Source organism: Macrosteles quadrilineatus, unplaced genomic scaffold (assembly GCF_028750875.1).
Source record: "Macrosteles quadrilineatus isolate MER2022 unplaced genomic scaffold, UCM_ALF_1.0 Scaffold_8__2_contigs__length_117827958, whole genome shotgun sequence".
In the NCBI taxonomy this organism is placed as follows: Eukaryota; Metazoa; Arthropoda; class Insecta; order Hemiptera; family Cicadellidae; genus Macrosteles; species Macrosteles quadrilineatus.
The window spans coordinates 70082833-70095786 of NW_026542601.1; the positions used below are offsets into that span (position 1 = coordinate 70082833).

General features: G+C 35.0%; 1 protein-coding gene across 2 annotated transcripts in view; it reads right to left on the reverse strand.

Moving 5' to 3' along the window:
* Positions 1-2362: 2362 nt before the first annotated feature.
* Positions 2363-12954, reverse strand: part of LOC128999474 (protein winged eye-like) — a 131097-nt gene continuing 120505 nt past the window's right edge. For both annotated transcript variants that reach the window (XM_054426016.1, XM_054426015.1), the window contains 5 exons: positions 12498-12672; positions 8553-8674; positions 8117-8308; positions 7335-7499; positions 2363-6582 (listed from right to left, as the gene is read on the reverse strand). In XM_054426016.1, coding sequence (XP_054281991.1) covers positions 6370-6582; positions 7335-7499; positions 8117-8308; positions 8553-8674; positions 12498-12672 — 867 coding nt within the window. In that variant the 3' untranslated portion in view covers positions 2363-6369. The remainder of the gene's footprint in view (positions 6583-7334; positions 7500-8116; positions 8309-8552; positions 8675-12497; positions 12673-12954) is intronic.

The following is a 12954-nucleotide window of genomic DNA, read 5'->3' on the forward strand; positions in this document are numbered from 1 at the left end:
AGGTTTAAGCTTGGTTTTAGTTTTGTTTTAAGATTGGTTTAAGCTTGGTATAAGCTTGTTTTAAGCTTGGTTTAAGATGGGTTTTAGCTTGTTTTAACTCTTCCCGAACGGGCGAAATCATGACATAGAACGGAATTTTTTTTAGGAAAAAATAAAAATTAATTTTCTTTATTTGTGTTTTGTTATACAAGTATACGTAAAATAAACACAATGGAACACTTCATACTGTCAAAATGATTTTATACTCGTTTTTAACTATGCGGTACTGTATATCCACTACCCGTCCGCGGATGAGTAGGAAAGCAGCGGATATATCCGCCACCCGTCTTTGAAGATATGACTATGACAACGTTAGGCAATAAATAAAGAATAATATGAACAATAAATAAAGATAACATAGTATTGAGCACGAAACGTGGAGGGGGCTGCGTCGTCGAAACGTCGAGTAGGAGAGGTGGGTGCGCGGGAGAAGGGGAGGCGTGGGAGAGGGGTAGGCGTGAAAGAGAGAGAAGGGAGTGCAGGAGAGAGCGCAGCCATGGAGAGAGCAGGAAAGTGGTGCCTTGGTACCTCGAAACATCTGTTTACTGCTCAAGCACCTGTCAGTTTGTCTGAAGAGAAGGCGGATATATCCGCTTCCCGTCCGGAACATCAAAAACCATAAGCGGATATATCCGCCACCCGTCCTTTATCGCCAAAGACTTAGGCGGATATATCCGTCACCCGTCCGCGAAGGGTTAAACTTGGTTTCAGCTTGTTTAAAGCTTGGTTTTAGCTGGTTTTAAGCTTGGTTTTAGTTTGTTTTAAGCTTAGTTTGAGCTAGTTTTAAGCTTGGCTTTAGCTTGTTTTAGGCTTGGTTTTAGCTTGTTTAAAGCTTGGTTTAAGCTCGTTTTAATCTTGGTTTAAACTTGTTTAAGCTTGGTTTTTAGATTGTTTTAAACTTGGTTTTAGCTTGTTTTAAGCTTGGTTTAAGCTTGTTTTAAGCTTGGTTTATAGCTTGGTTTTAGCTTGTTTTAAACTTGGTTTTAGCTTGTTTTAAGCTTAGTTTAAACTTGTTTTAAGCTTGGTTTTAGCTTGTTTTAAACTTGGTTTTAAGCTTAGTTTTAACTTGTTTTAAGCTTGGTTTTAGATTGTTTCATACTTGGATTTATACACTTTTTTTCTAATTCTAAAGCAACTAAGGCCAAACAAACGAAGAAAATAGATAAACAAACCTAAACTATCGTTTAGGTTTGTTTATCTATTTTCTATTTTCAAATGACGAAAATAGCTAAACAAACCTAAACAAACGATAAACAATCTATTTCAATGGTTTTTAACTCAAAACGACGAATGGGCGCTGCTAGCTTCATACCAGCAGCGACCACTTTTTTCCTAATTCTAAAGCAAATAAGGCCAAATAAACGACGAAAATAGCTAAACAAACCTAAACAAACGATAAACAATATATTTCAATGGTTTTTAGCTCAAAACGACGAATGGGCGCTGCTGGTGTGAAGCTAGCAGCGCCCACTTTATTTTTCGTTTTTAAAAGCAACTTAGGCCAAACAAACGTCAAAAATAGCTAAACAAACCTAAACAAACAATAAACAAACAATTTAGGTTATTTTGAAGTTTATTTTAAATATGGGCGCTGCCAGCTTCACATACCTGCAGCTAGCTTACCTTGAAAGTGTGGGTAGGCCGGTAGGCCATAGAACAAGTAGAAAAACACTATGCTCACAATGCCAACAATCACAACATGGACTTTGATAGTTGCTTCACAACAAAAGTAATAAATCACTTCCGAAGGGTGAATGCAACCCTCCAATGTTAAGAAGGTGGGAACTGGCATTCCAGTATATAACCAACTCCAGAACTCCCCCCAACCATAACCTAAGACAAACCTGTCCCAGCAGCTAGCTAAATACATAATAGGCCTAGTTTGTATATAAAATATGATATGTGTGTGTGTATATAAAGTTGTGTACATAGTTGTAAATAGACTAATGAGATGTGGCAACCCTGCATAGTTGACCACAGCCATGACAGCAGCCATTTTGTAATTTATAAACTCTTTCTCTACACTTGACAAAGTCCCTTAGGGGACGAAAAATTGTGTGCAGTGTTTTTCTACTTGTTCTATGGCCTACCCACACTTTCAAGGTAAGCTAGCTGCTATCCTCCTTTTTCTACAATTTAAATGTTCTTTAGAAAAAGCACAGTGGGTTCCACATATTCCCACCCCACTACACCACTGATAAGTACCTGAGTATTTTCTTGACTTACACTTTTGAATATACAAAACAAAACTCTACGACAAAATCAATGGGTTTAGATTAATTATTGCACAGGGTGATTGGAAGGAATATAATAAAAGCACATGTAAATAGCACCTTTTGATTTTATTCTTTCAAAACAAAAATATTTTTCACTTTACATTTGCACATTTTATTTTTTACACATTACGCAGAAAAATATTCTTGTTTTACCAGTTCGCTCCTTGTTTGTTTATTTATTATATCAATAAATAAACAAATGTCACCCTATCCTAGTCATAAGCGTATCCAATATTAAAGATGTACTAACTAACAGATGGGAAAGCAACTTAACTCGGTGTTAAAAATAAAATAATCATCACTCTACTAAACTGTTCAGACCTAACGACGATTTGTGAATCCTATAATATGTTCAAAAATACACATTTAGATTGAAAAATATTTGCCCAAGTCTCCATGTCAAAAATACTCATCTGAATTATTTACAAAAATTATTTTAACCGAATTTTTACAATTTTGTACAAAAAACCAAACAAATGATTTTACAACAACAATTTAAATAAATAAATAATGTACAGACAATTTTTAAATACAATATCCCTGCCAAAATCTAAAGCTGATATTTAAATCAAATTCAAATAATTAAGAGTTCCCTTGAGTCAAGATTTTACTTAAAACTAAAATAGTTAAAGCGACATTTCTACATTAGTAGTAAGGACTCCATTATAAGGAAACGTAGCACTAAACTTGGACAAAACCTAACACTGAACCCTGTCTAGTATAAAAACACTGAGTGACAATTTACAAAGCGAAAAATATTGATTCCTAGAACGTAAGGTTTTTATTTTTATTTTGATTGATGAACTGGTACAACTACAATACCTGCGAAAAACATTGCAAACTTTGACTGACAATCAAATATTTATTAAATGGCTCATTAAATGCAAACAGAAATAATATTATGTTGTGGTTTAATAACATTTGCCTTAGAGATATATTAACAATAACAACAGAAAGTTTTAGCTGGCCATTGATGGTTAATATAAAACAGAGATGATATATTTCACCAGAGATGAGAGGACATTTTAAAAGATAAATTACTTTGCTACTTTGTATGTAGTGATACACACAGTTTTGTATACACTTTGGAAGCATGTTTTAATCCCAGAACAAAAAAGGTACTTGTAAAGATAACTTGTAATCTGTTGTTGTATCTGTCACATACAATTATTGTCTTCTTTTTTTAGTACTTATTTAGAAACTTGTCATGAATTGTTTATTTAATCCCGAATTACAATAGTTAAAAAACAAATACATTATTGATAACTTGTGCTTTTGGGCAACAGTTTTGATTGTTTAAACATTTGATTTAGGTGTTACACTGTATTTAAATTAACTGCAATTTATCAAATTTAAAATAGGTTATCTATTATAAATTAATTAATAATTGATAATCTGAAGGGTCATAATATAAACTTCAAAAGAGTTAAGCAGAAGATTCCAGCGTTAAAATAAATTTAGTTAAAAATATCAGAATATGACTTTACTTAATTTAGAAAACAGTACTTCCGAAGTATGTGCACATCCCAATGAATCATTCGTTGTGTTAAGCATTCATTTAAAATTATTGTATATAAACAACTTTTGTTGGTATTTAAAATTAATTGCAAGCACCAAACAAACATTGACCAAAATTTCACTTTTGCATTTTCAAAATAAAATTCCAACTAAACCAAGCTTGACAATTTTTAGTTGCTATTTTTTAAACATTAACTTCAGTGATAAATGAGATGGAAATTATTGCTTTTGTTCTGCAATGATGTAGAAAATGAACATCTAATGACTATTTCTAAAGCAAAGTGTGTATTTGCATTAATATACCTTAATAGTAATCACCTCACTCGCATAAAAAATACATCCCTCCTCGGTACAAAAATAGAAAATCAAGAAGAAGAAAAACTAGGCACATCGTAAGTCACCGAGGCAAACGTTTCGTCTCTCCACAAGCTTTTTACATCTAAAGGTTGATTCACACACACTCAGTTCCAGCCTGTCATAGTTCAGTTGAATCATTACGTCAAAGTCAACAAATTTATTATTTAATCGATTTTATTTTGCGTTATCTACACCCATGCGTTCCAGGTCTTTCAGTTGCTCTACTGGTGTCCGTCAGTCGATTTCAGATTTTTCCCACAGATATTTTGGCATTGTTCAGACGCCTGACGGACATGTAATGTATGTGTTTGATATAAAAAAATATTTGATTTTAAGTACTGTTTGTAACAACTAACAAGATGGACTATGATAAATTTATAGAATACTGTTTTTTAATTGAAAAATTCTTGACTGTAACATCACTGTAAATAAAGTGACGCAAGACTGACTGAGTCCAACTGATGGACAGTTGACTGAGGAATTGCGGATGCAACTGAGACTGAACTGTGACTGGACTGATGTGTGTGAATCGACCTTAATACATACTTACAGGTCGTATACAGAAAATATATGTATATACATTACATAACAATCACATAAAATACAAAAGATAGATAACGAAACAGACACAGGTACATAACAATAAGAAGAAATAATAACGAACAATTTGAAACACAAGATGTCTGCCAGTCTTTAAATAATGCTCATTGAAGTAAAAAAAATACACAATCTAGGTACGTTTGTTCAGAGTTGAACTTAAGCTAAAAAAGTTAAGAAAATTGAAAAGTTGTAATTATGTAAGGAATTATTTCTCAGTACAATAAACTCTCTGAAATATCTGTATGTATCTATAAGTTCCTAAGTTTTATATATTGTATACCAATTCTTGGTGGATATACTTCTAAGTACGATTTAAAAATAACCAATTTTGTACAAATTATAAAAAAGAAAATAAATTCACAGATTTGTATGTGTAAAAGTTATTGTAATTTAATATTAATGTACAAGTTTATTGGGTTTCCTTAAATTACTTTTTAGTGTGTTATGATAAATAAAATTGTGAGAGTTTATCGAACAAGTGTAATTCCCAATCATAAAATTTGTAAAAACTATTTAAAAAATAGTTACTCATCCTTTAACAAATCTACAGAAAAATACATAACAGTAGGTAAAAAAGACTTTCTCACAGCACAAGAGTTAAATAGCATATAGAAGAATAAAAGAAAAAGAAATTGAAGTTTGAAATATATACTCTTACAAGGAAGACAAACAGATATATACAGCAAAAGGGTGGTCTAGAAAATATCTTAGCCTTATTTATAATCACAGATTCGTTTCCCCTACTTATAATTTTACTCAGATGCAAACACTTACAGTTGTTACAGAAGTAAAAAAAGTAACAAAGTTAATTGTTATCTTTGGGGACAACAGTAAATGAATGACTTTCTACTAACAAAAACAACAAGTAAGTACTATTTTGTTGGTAACAAAGATAATTATTTGTTTTTTTTTTTATCCATAAGATCCCAAACTACACAACTTTTAAACAGATAAACAAGCAAATTTACTTTCCAAACAAGATGTAAGGTGTGCATCTTAAAAATGTTTTCGAATTGACTTCTCGCCTCAAAAACATTAGAGACCACCCCTAGGGTTACTATCACTTAAACTTATCGCTAACATTAATACAACGTTAGTATATGTACAATGTGAAAACCCTTTATACTCCTTTGAGGAGTACAAGGGGACATTGCTGGGTGCTAACACTTTTATCAAAACTGATTTATGTTGTGTGAATATATTTTGTCTGGCCGCTTAGGTCAAGAATATTGTTTCACTATTTCAGCGCTTCTTTTAAATAAATGGTTTTTTTTAGCAAAAACATTGCCAATTTAATCAACTCCGGCACTTAGGTGTAGGTTATTCTCACACATGGAGACACTCGATTTATTTGTGACCGCACCCTTGACTTTCCTTGAATGGTAACCACTGACTGACCTAAGTGACTTAACTTTCACTCCTCATCTACCCAGCTGACTGCACAGCTTGCGTAGCGAGCCTGAAAACTCATGGCACTGAAAAATCCCTACAAATAACTTATTAAATAAACAATCAAAACAATATAGTAACAAGATGAACATGATTGAAAGTGCTATCACCCAGTCCAGGTACTAGAGTGCTACACAACACCAGGTTCAAACTTGAGTGACAGATCGGTCGGGTTGTAGTGGCCCGCCAGGTAGTAGATGTCGTTGTAGTCGTAGATAGTGGCCAGTCTGTGCGGCTCTAGCTCCAGCCGATGCTTGTACTCGGGTAGTGGCAGCACTTCACACTTGTGAGATATGGTCTGCACATCGTTCTCATCATTGTGTGGTGACTCAAACAAAGCTCCCTGGAACACAACCAACCTTGTATAATCTGTCACGAGTGATGATTTCAAAATTTCATTTCAGCCGCTGGTAATTAGCGACCTAGTTTGAACAGATTCACATAAAAAAACTCACTCTATCTAGGATCTACCGTGGATTAAACTTTTTTTTAACGTACGGCACAGCTGTGGTTTTTATTTTGCTTAAAACTGTTAGTTTTTTTACCTACGGCCGTTTTTAAAATAGCCGCTTCAGTTCAGTTATTAGAATTGAACATTTTCACACAAGAGCATTGTTTACTTACATAACAGCATAGTTTTACTCGCGTAAATAGTGTTAACGACACTCGTAGACATTTTTAAGGTACGAGCGAGTTGCGTAAACTACTATTACAGTATCACATAGGTAACACTAGAAAGAAGCTTGTTTCTTGTTGAAAGGAGTTACAATTCACTGACAGTAGCAGCCCATAAATAGTCCTTGTTTAAAGTAGTTTTGCTTTTCAAGGCACTTTACCTGAACACATCTGCCACAATATATGGAGAAGACTTCCTGTACTCTTGGGTAATAATCAAAATACAATTTCATTATGTTGTGACTATAACAAACGACGTTTTAATGTAAATCTTACAAGACAATTCCAAGGACGACCCCCTTGTTTATAGAATAATTTTAAATTTTTTGCATGAATCACCTCACGTTTAACTCTTTAAACAGTACAATCACAAAACAAGGGTAAGTACATAAGACCCAAACACCACCTAGGAGCACTTACTGGATAAGGCAGCTTTTCCGGACAACCAACTGTCTCCTCCGGGTGGTAGAACCATCTCACTTTGACCACCATTGTCTGAAACCGGTTCTCCCACATAGCCTCGATACGTCCGATGTAGGGTCTGTCTGGACGACCAGTGGACAGAAACACGGCACAGTCGCCCACCTGAGACAACAACATCATCAGCTAGTCTCCCAGTACAGATTATGAAGGATGTGAAAACAAACGATATGTTGGAATTTGTAGGAAAAGAATTATGATCGTGTTTGTGCGCTGCAGACAATTTCTTCGGTTTTCTTTAAAAGCACCACTATGTTGATACAGTGGTCTAAATGATCTGATCTTTGGTTACATAATCTTCCATCATAAGACCCTTCCTGCAGAATATTGCCATGAAATAACACACTGTTTGCGTGTAGTATGATTTTACACAATAGCAGGTTCATCAAAGCAACCTCTTGAGCCACCCCTGACTGTCCTCACCTGGCTGTAGGCACTTGCATGTTTTAGTAGTAGTGTTATTTTTTATTTATTTGTTTGTGATGATGCATTAAAAAAAAGGTATTGATCAAAGTCGAAGATAAACCTATAGCCATGAATCGATTTAACAAAAGACAAACTTCAATTTAATGTGTTTGATTTTTTTTTTTACTATCTAGCTTTTACGCTTATTTAACCTCGCTGCTGCTAGTTTAGGTCAAATAATTGAGACTCTTCTGTAATCCTGACTAAAATTTTAAAAACCCTAAGAACGTTTTTAAGTATGGCAGATGAATGCTTACAGAGATGGTCTCCTTGCCCCGCTGGATAGTTTTGTAGAACTCCTTGCGAGCCCTTCCCTTCATTCCTGGTCTCTTGTAGGGTTTTCCGCTCCAGCCCCACAGCTGTCTGGCTGGCAAGAAAGCGGCCATCTTGCTCCGGGGAGTCGTACTGTCATGCGTCACAGCATGGGATCTAGCTCGCTTCTTGTCTTTCTGTAATTGGACGATAAAGAATTAAAGACCAGACAGAAAATAATTCACAACTATAATCCAATACAAGGATGGTTTAGAATCAAATCAACATATAGTTTTGCTAGCGAATTTGAATTGTAAATTCTTCGCTCAGTTTTCAATCTCATTAGAGATAATTTGGTAGAATAATCTGGATTTATGAAGGATCAATCTACCACAGTAACATCTGTGACTGATGAGTCACTGTAATAGTTATTTGACTAACCTTTATCTTGATTGTTGACACAATTGGAGGACTGTTGCCGTCTGCTGCAGGCTTGGTGTGGACGACAAGAGTTAGTGGCTTCTTCTCCTCCACATGACTTCCACTCTCAGAAATCACTGATACTGAAACAACATTCCTCAGTCTTAATACCTCATGCATGGCAGCAATAACTAAAAGACAGTTATACCAGTTGTTAAGAAGGATGTCAAGCAATGCTAAGAATTGGCTGCCACCATACACCGTTAGATCCATGTTAAGATTTTTTTTTAAAGTGATAATTGTTGAATCTAGTCTAAAGGAAATCAAATCAGCTTGCAGATGTATAAAAAATTCAACAATCTATATATTTAATACGCTAGGCATATTTTTGTCATAATTGTTTTGGAGCGGTGGTGCTACCAATCACCATGTCCAAGGTGTCGTTAGAAAGGTCTTAGCATGTAGTTTTGCCATCCAACAAAATAACTTTGGAATTCCATCAGGGCTCTGCCCCAGTGGCCTTTAAAGTTCCCATGTTATTCTTAGGGAGAAAATGTTTGTTTACATTTGAACAGATGGATACTTGAAATTGACACTAATATTTGAAACAGCTGGTTATACTAAAATTGGAGACATGTGCTACAAGGATTTATGTTTCACTGTTTTAAATCAGTTTTTATTTGCACATAATCAAAACATAACCTTCAAAAACGTTCCACATAATGGAGACTATAAAACGTCGACCTGGACGGCCAATAGGAGGAGGCCGACGAACTTTAACTGGTAGACGCGAACGAAATACAAATAATACTACTGTTGTTGATCGATTTGTGAAGCTTTAACTTGGTGGAAGAGTATGCATCTGCGCAAAAATTGAGACCACGAGTCACATATTGATGAATTGTCTACTTTAGGAGGCAAATAGGAGAGAACAGGAAGAAGTCTTGGATAGGAAAGGTCTTGAGATGAGAGACAAGGAAACAATTTAGACGTTTAGGAAAGTAGCTAGGGAAATAGGAAGAACCAAGGATACATACAGGGCTTTAAATTGAAAAAAGAAACAAACAAAACAAAGAAAGAAAAGGAATGAAAAATTCACCATGAAGGGTGAGGGAGGACTAGAGCGAATCCCAATGATCCCTATTGCTCAGGGCGGTAGGGGTAAGGGAGCCGTGCTGCTAGGGGTTTGGACAAATAGTTTCTGGACAAATAGTTTCTGGACGAGGATTGAAAGTGGCCTAAGAAGAAGAAAGAAGATTTTCACGGGGATCGGTCTGGGAAATAAGTCCCAGACTTCAGCCAGAGGTGGTGGTGGGAACCTTTGGTTTATCATTTAGGTTATCATCAATTAATCAAAAGAGAATCTTTTACTGACTTTAAAAAAAACTGCAAAAACGGCATGTAAACTGCAAACTCAATTAGGCCTTTTACCATCTTGAACCATCCTTTTCCTTCTTTTCCTATGTCTAAATTGTGCACGATTATGTGCGCCAGGTTTGCTAGTTAAACACTAATATTCCACTCTGGTTTGAATTTTCCAGAGAAAAGACTTATGGGTAAATTATTTTCTCCTCAATGTTTGCTCCTCAATGTAGCCTACTCTATTCTCTGAAGAAGTCCTATAAAGACAAAATGTAAGTATTGTGAGACCTTATTTGTGAATCTATAAGTACCTAGGCTCTAATTTTCTAAGCTAGCTGAACTATATACTTTTCCAAAACAAAATTGGCTGATGGGCTTCCCCTTACACCATTATTAATGTTTAGTCTCACATCGCTCAGTAAAGCACTGGATCTATTTTACAAGAATACAATACGGTTATGCACATCCAGGGGTCCGCGGAATTGGCTAACTCTGGAAATTGCTAACCCCATGTTAAACGTCCTATCTTAAAATTCGGTCGATGAGAGGAACTCGCTAACTTGTTCGGTTTTGGAATTGGCTAACTCCGGAACCCGCTAACCCGCTCTAGAGCCGGAAGTCGCAAACTCGGTCCCTCGGCGGAACTCACTAAATCCCAATCAGAAGCCTCGCGCGCCGTCCAATGGGATCCAAGCACGAACATTTTTGGCCAGTGTTGCCGAAAGTGTAGTACCATAATGTCGTATCTTGATGAGTATGTTTAATCTATGGTCGTATCCTACGAATAATTAGGAGTGAGAGCAACGTAGTCGATAAAATAAATATATTTAGAAGTATGTTTAATATTATTCTTATGATTATTAGAGTGGAAAATGCATTATAGTCTTTCCATAGACTAATCAACACAAGTAAACTTTACATCCCATTGTAAACTTTGAAGCTCGTTTTTCGTGTCTAGTTCATGTCCGGTGACACTGATCGCTAGTGACGACAAAATTGTGTTTCTATTATTTTATAGTTTAACTTCATGATTTATTTGTTCTGTGCTGTTTGGTTATATACCTAGGGGACGTGTTGTTAGTTACGATTAGAACGTTTTATTTGGTTTAACGAGGTCATTACAGAAATACATTGTAGTGGTAATATATTTTTAAATAGAGCTATTGACTTTAAATAAATATTGATCAATACATTTTAAAGTGGCAATGTATTCATGGATTGCATTAAAAATTAGTCTATGCATAAATACAATTTTTAAATTTCTGTTATCGTAGGCTAACCTGGGTCATCCTCTTAACTTTGTTTAATTAATATTACTTTTACGTCTTTCGGTAGGACAACTTTTAAAAAGTCTGGAGTTTTTATGGTTCTGATCTTATACAACAACAAAGCTATTGTCTATTGAGTAGCTCAGTACTGGGGAACGGGGACCCGAGCAATGGCTTGGTATAGTTTGTTTTTATTGTAAAGCAAAATAAAGGAACCCTAACACTAACGTCAGGAAAATCGATCAAGTCGTTGATTAAGAATCGTGAATTAAAATAACCCTGTCACGTTTTAATATATAATAATATTATATCTTCTTCTATTATTTAGTAGTGGGGCTTAGGTGTACAATCTAAGAAATGTTATTAAAACATGTAACATCATTACTAAAAAATAAAATACATTTTAGAATTAGGCAACTGTTTACTAGTAGGCCTACAATGCTTTGGTTTAAACTATTAGGCATAGATTTAGGCCTACCGAGCTATTCTAGCTATGAATTGATATTAAACGTAGTCTATGTCATATTTTTACACGTAGGATGGACGATTCAACGACGTACCTAATTTTAAATCTATAAATTAGTATGAAAGTTACGATGGTTGATGATTGTATTAATTAATGGTTTTGGTTTAATACGAAATTACGATTAAATTTGTTTTCCGTGTTTGAGAACTTGCGTGTATTTGAGCTTAATTTCATAGAGGTTTAAGTGTTTGGTACTATTTAAACTGAATGTTCAATAATTTTCATATTCTATTATTGTCCTATAATACTGATAGCATTTATATTTAAGATCGAAATCATAAACATTTAATTGGCCGTTGTACAGTTAAATTAAAAATACTTTTTCATGATTTTTTTAAAATCACCTTTTAGTTACTTTGGGCTAGTTAGCTGTTAAAAGTGGAATTGGATAACAAACAACAATAACATTTTACTGTATCTTCATTGACACTGATTTTGAAATACGGCAGTGTAAGATTATTTCGTCGTACAAGGTTGGCAACGCTCCGTGCAGTGGGCGCGGCCGGGTTAGCGACTTCCGCCGCGAGACAAAATCGAGTTAGCGGGTTCCGGAGTTAGCCAATTCCTGACTGAGACGGTTAGCTAGTTCCAGAGTTAGCCAGTTCCGATTCACGACCGAGTTAGCGAGTTCCTGAGTTAGCCAATTCCTACGTCTCACATCCAGCACTGATCCTTTTCTCACATTAGGTACTGTAGTGGTCTGCAAAAGCAAGCTAGCTTAATAATGCTTGTCAAGCAATGAATAAAGCTTATGTCTATCTAGTGAGTTCTCAGTGTATATTAACATTAGTTTATTTATCCTGTTCTAACCTATATTCTTGGAATGCCTATGCTTGTGCCTGTGGTGTCTATGCTTATGCTTATGCCTGTGGGTCTTGAGACAATCATGGTGTTTGTGCCTATGTTTCTTCTCACTGTCGAGTCTTCTTAACTTCTCTTTGCGTTTCTTCTTCAGTCTTCTTCGTTCCCTTTCCAAATCAGCCACCTGCATGAAATGACCTTGTTACAAACCATCCAATTGTGTTTCTATTCAATGTGGTTATTTGTACTCAAATAACATCTTTAGCATAGTGAATACCTTCTTCTTTGAAAACCACCTTAATTGGTTATGATTAAATCGAGTAGGCCTACTCAAAACTAATAATATGATTCACAAAATAAAAATGTTTTATGAAAATGAATTTGTTTTAATATAGTATTTTACTCGATTTTGTAACTATGCTAGTCAACAGAATGTAAAAGATAAAAAAAACACACCTAAGGGGTT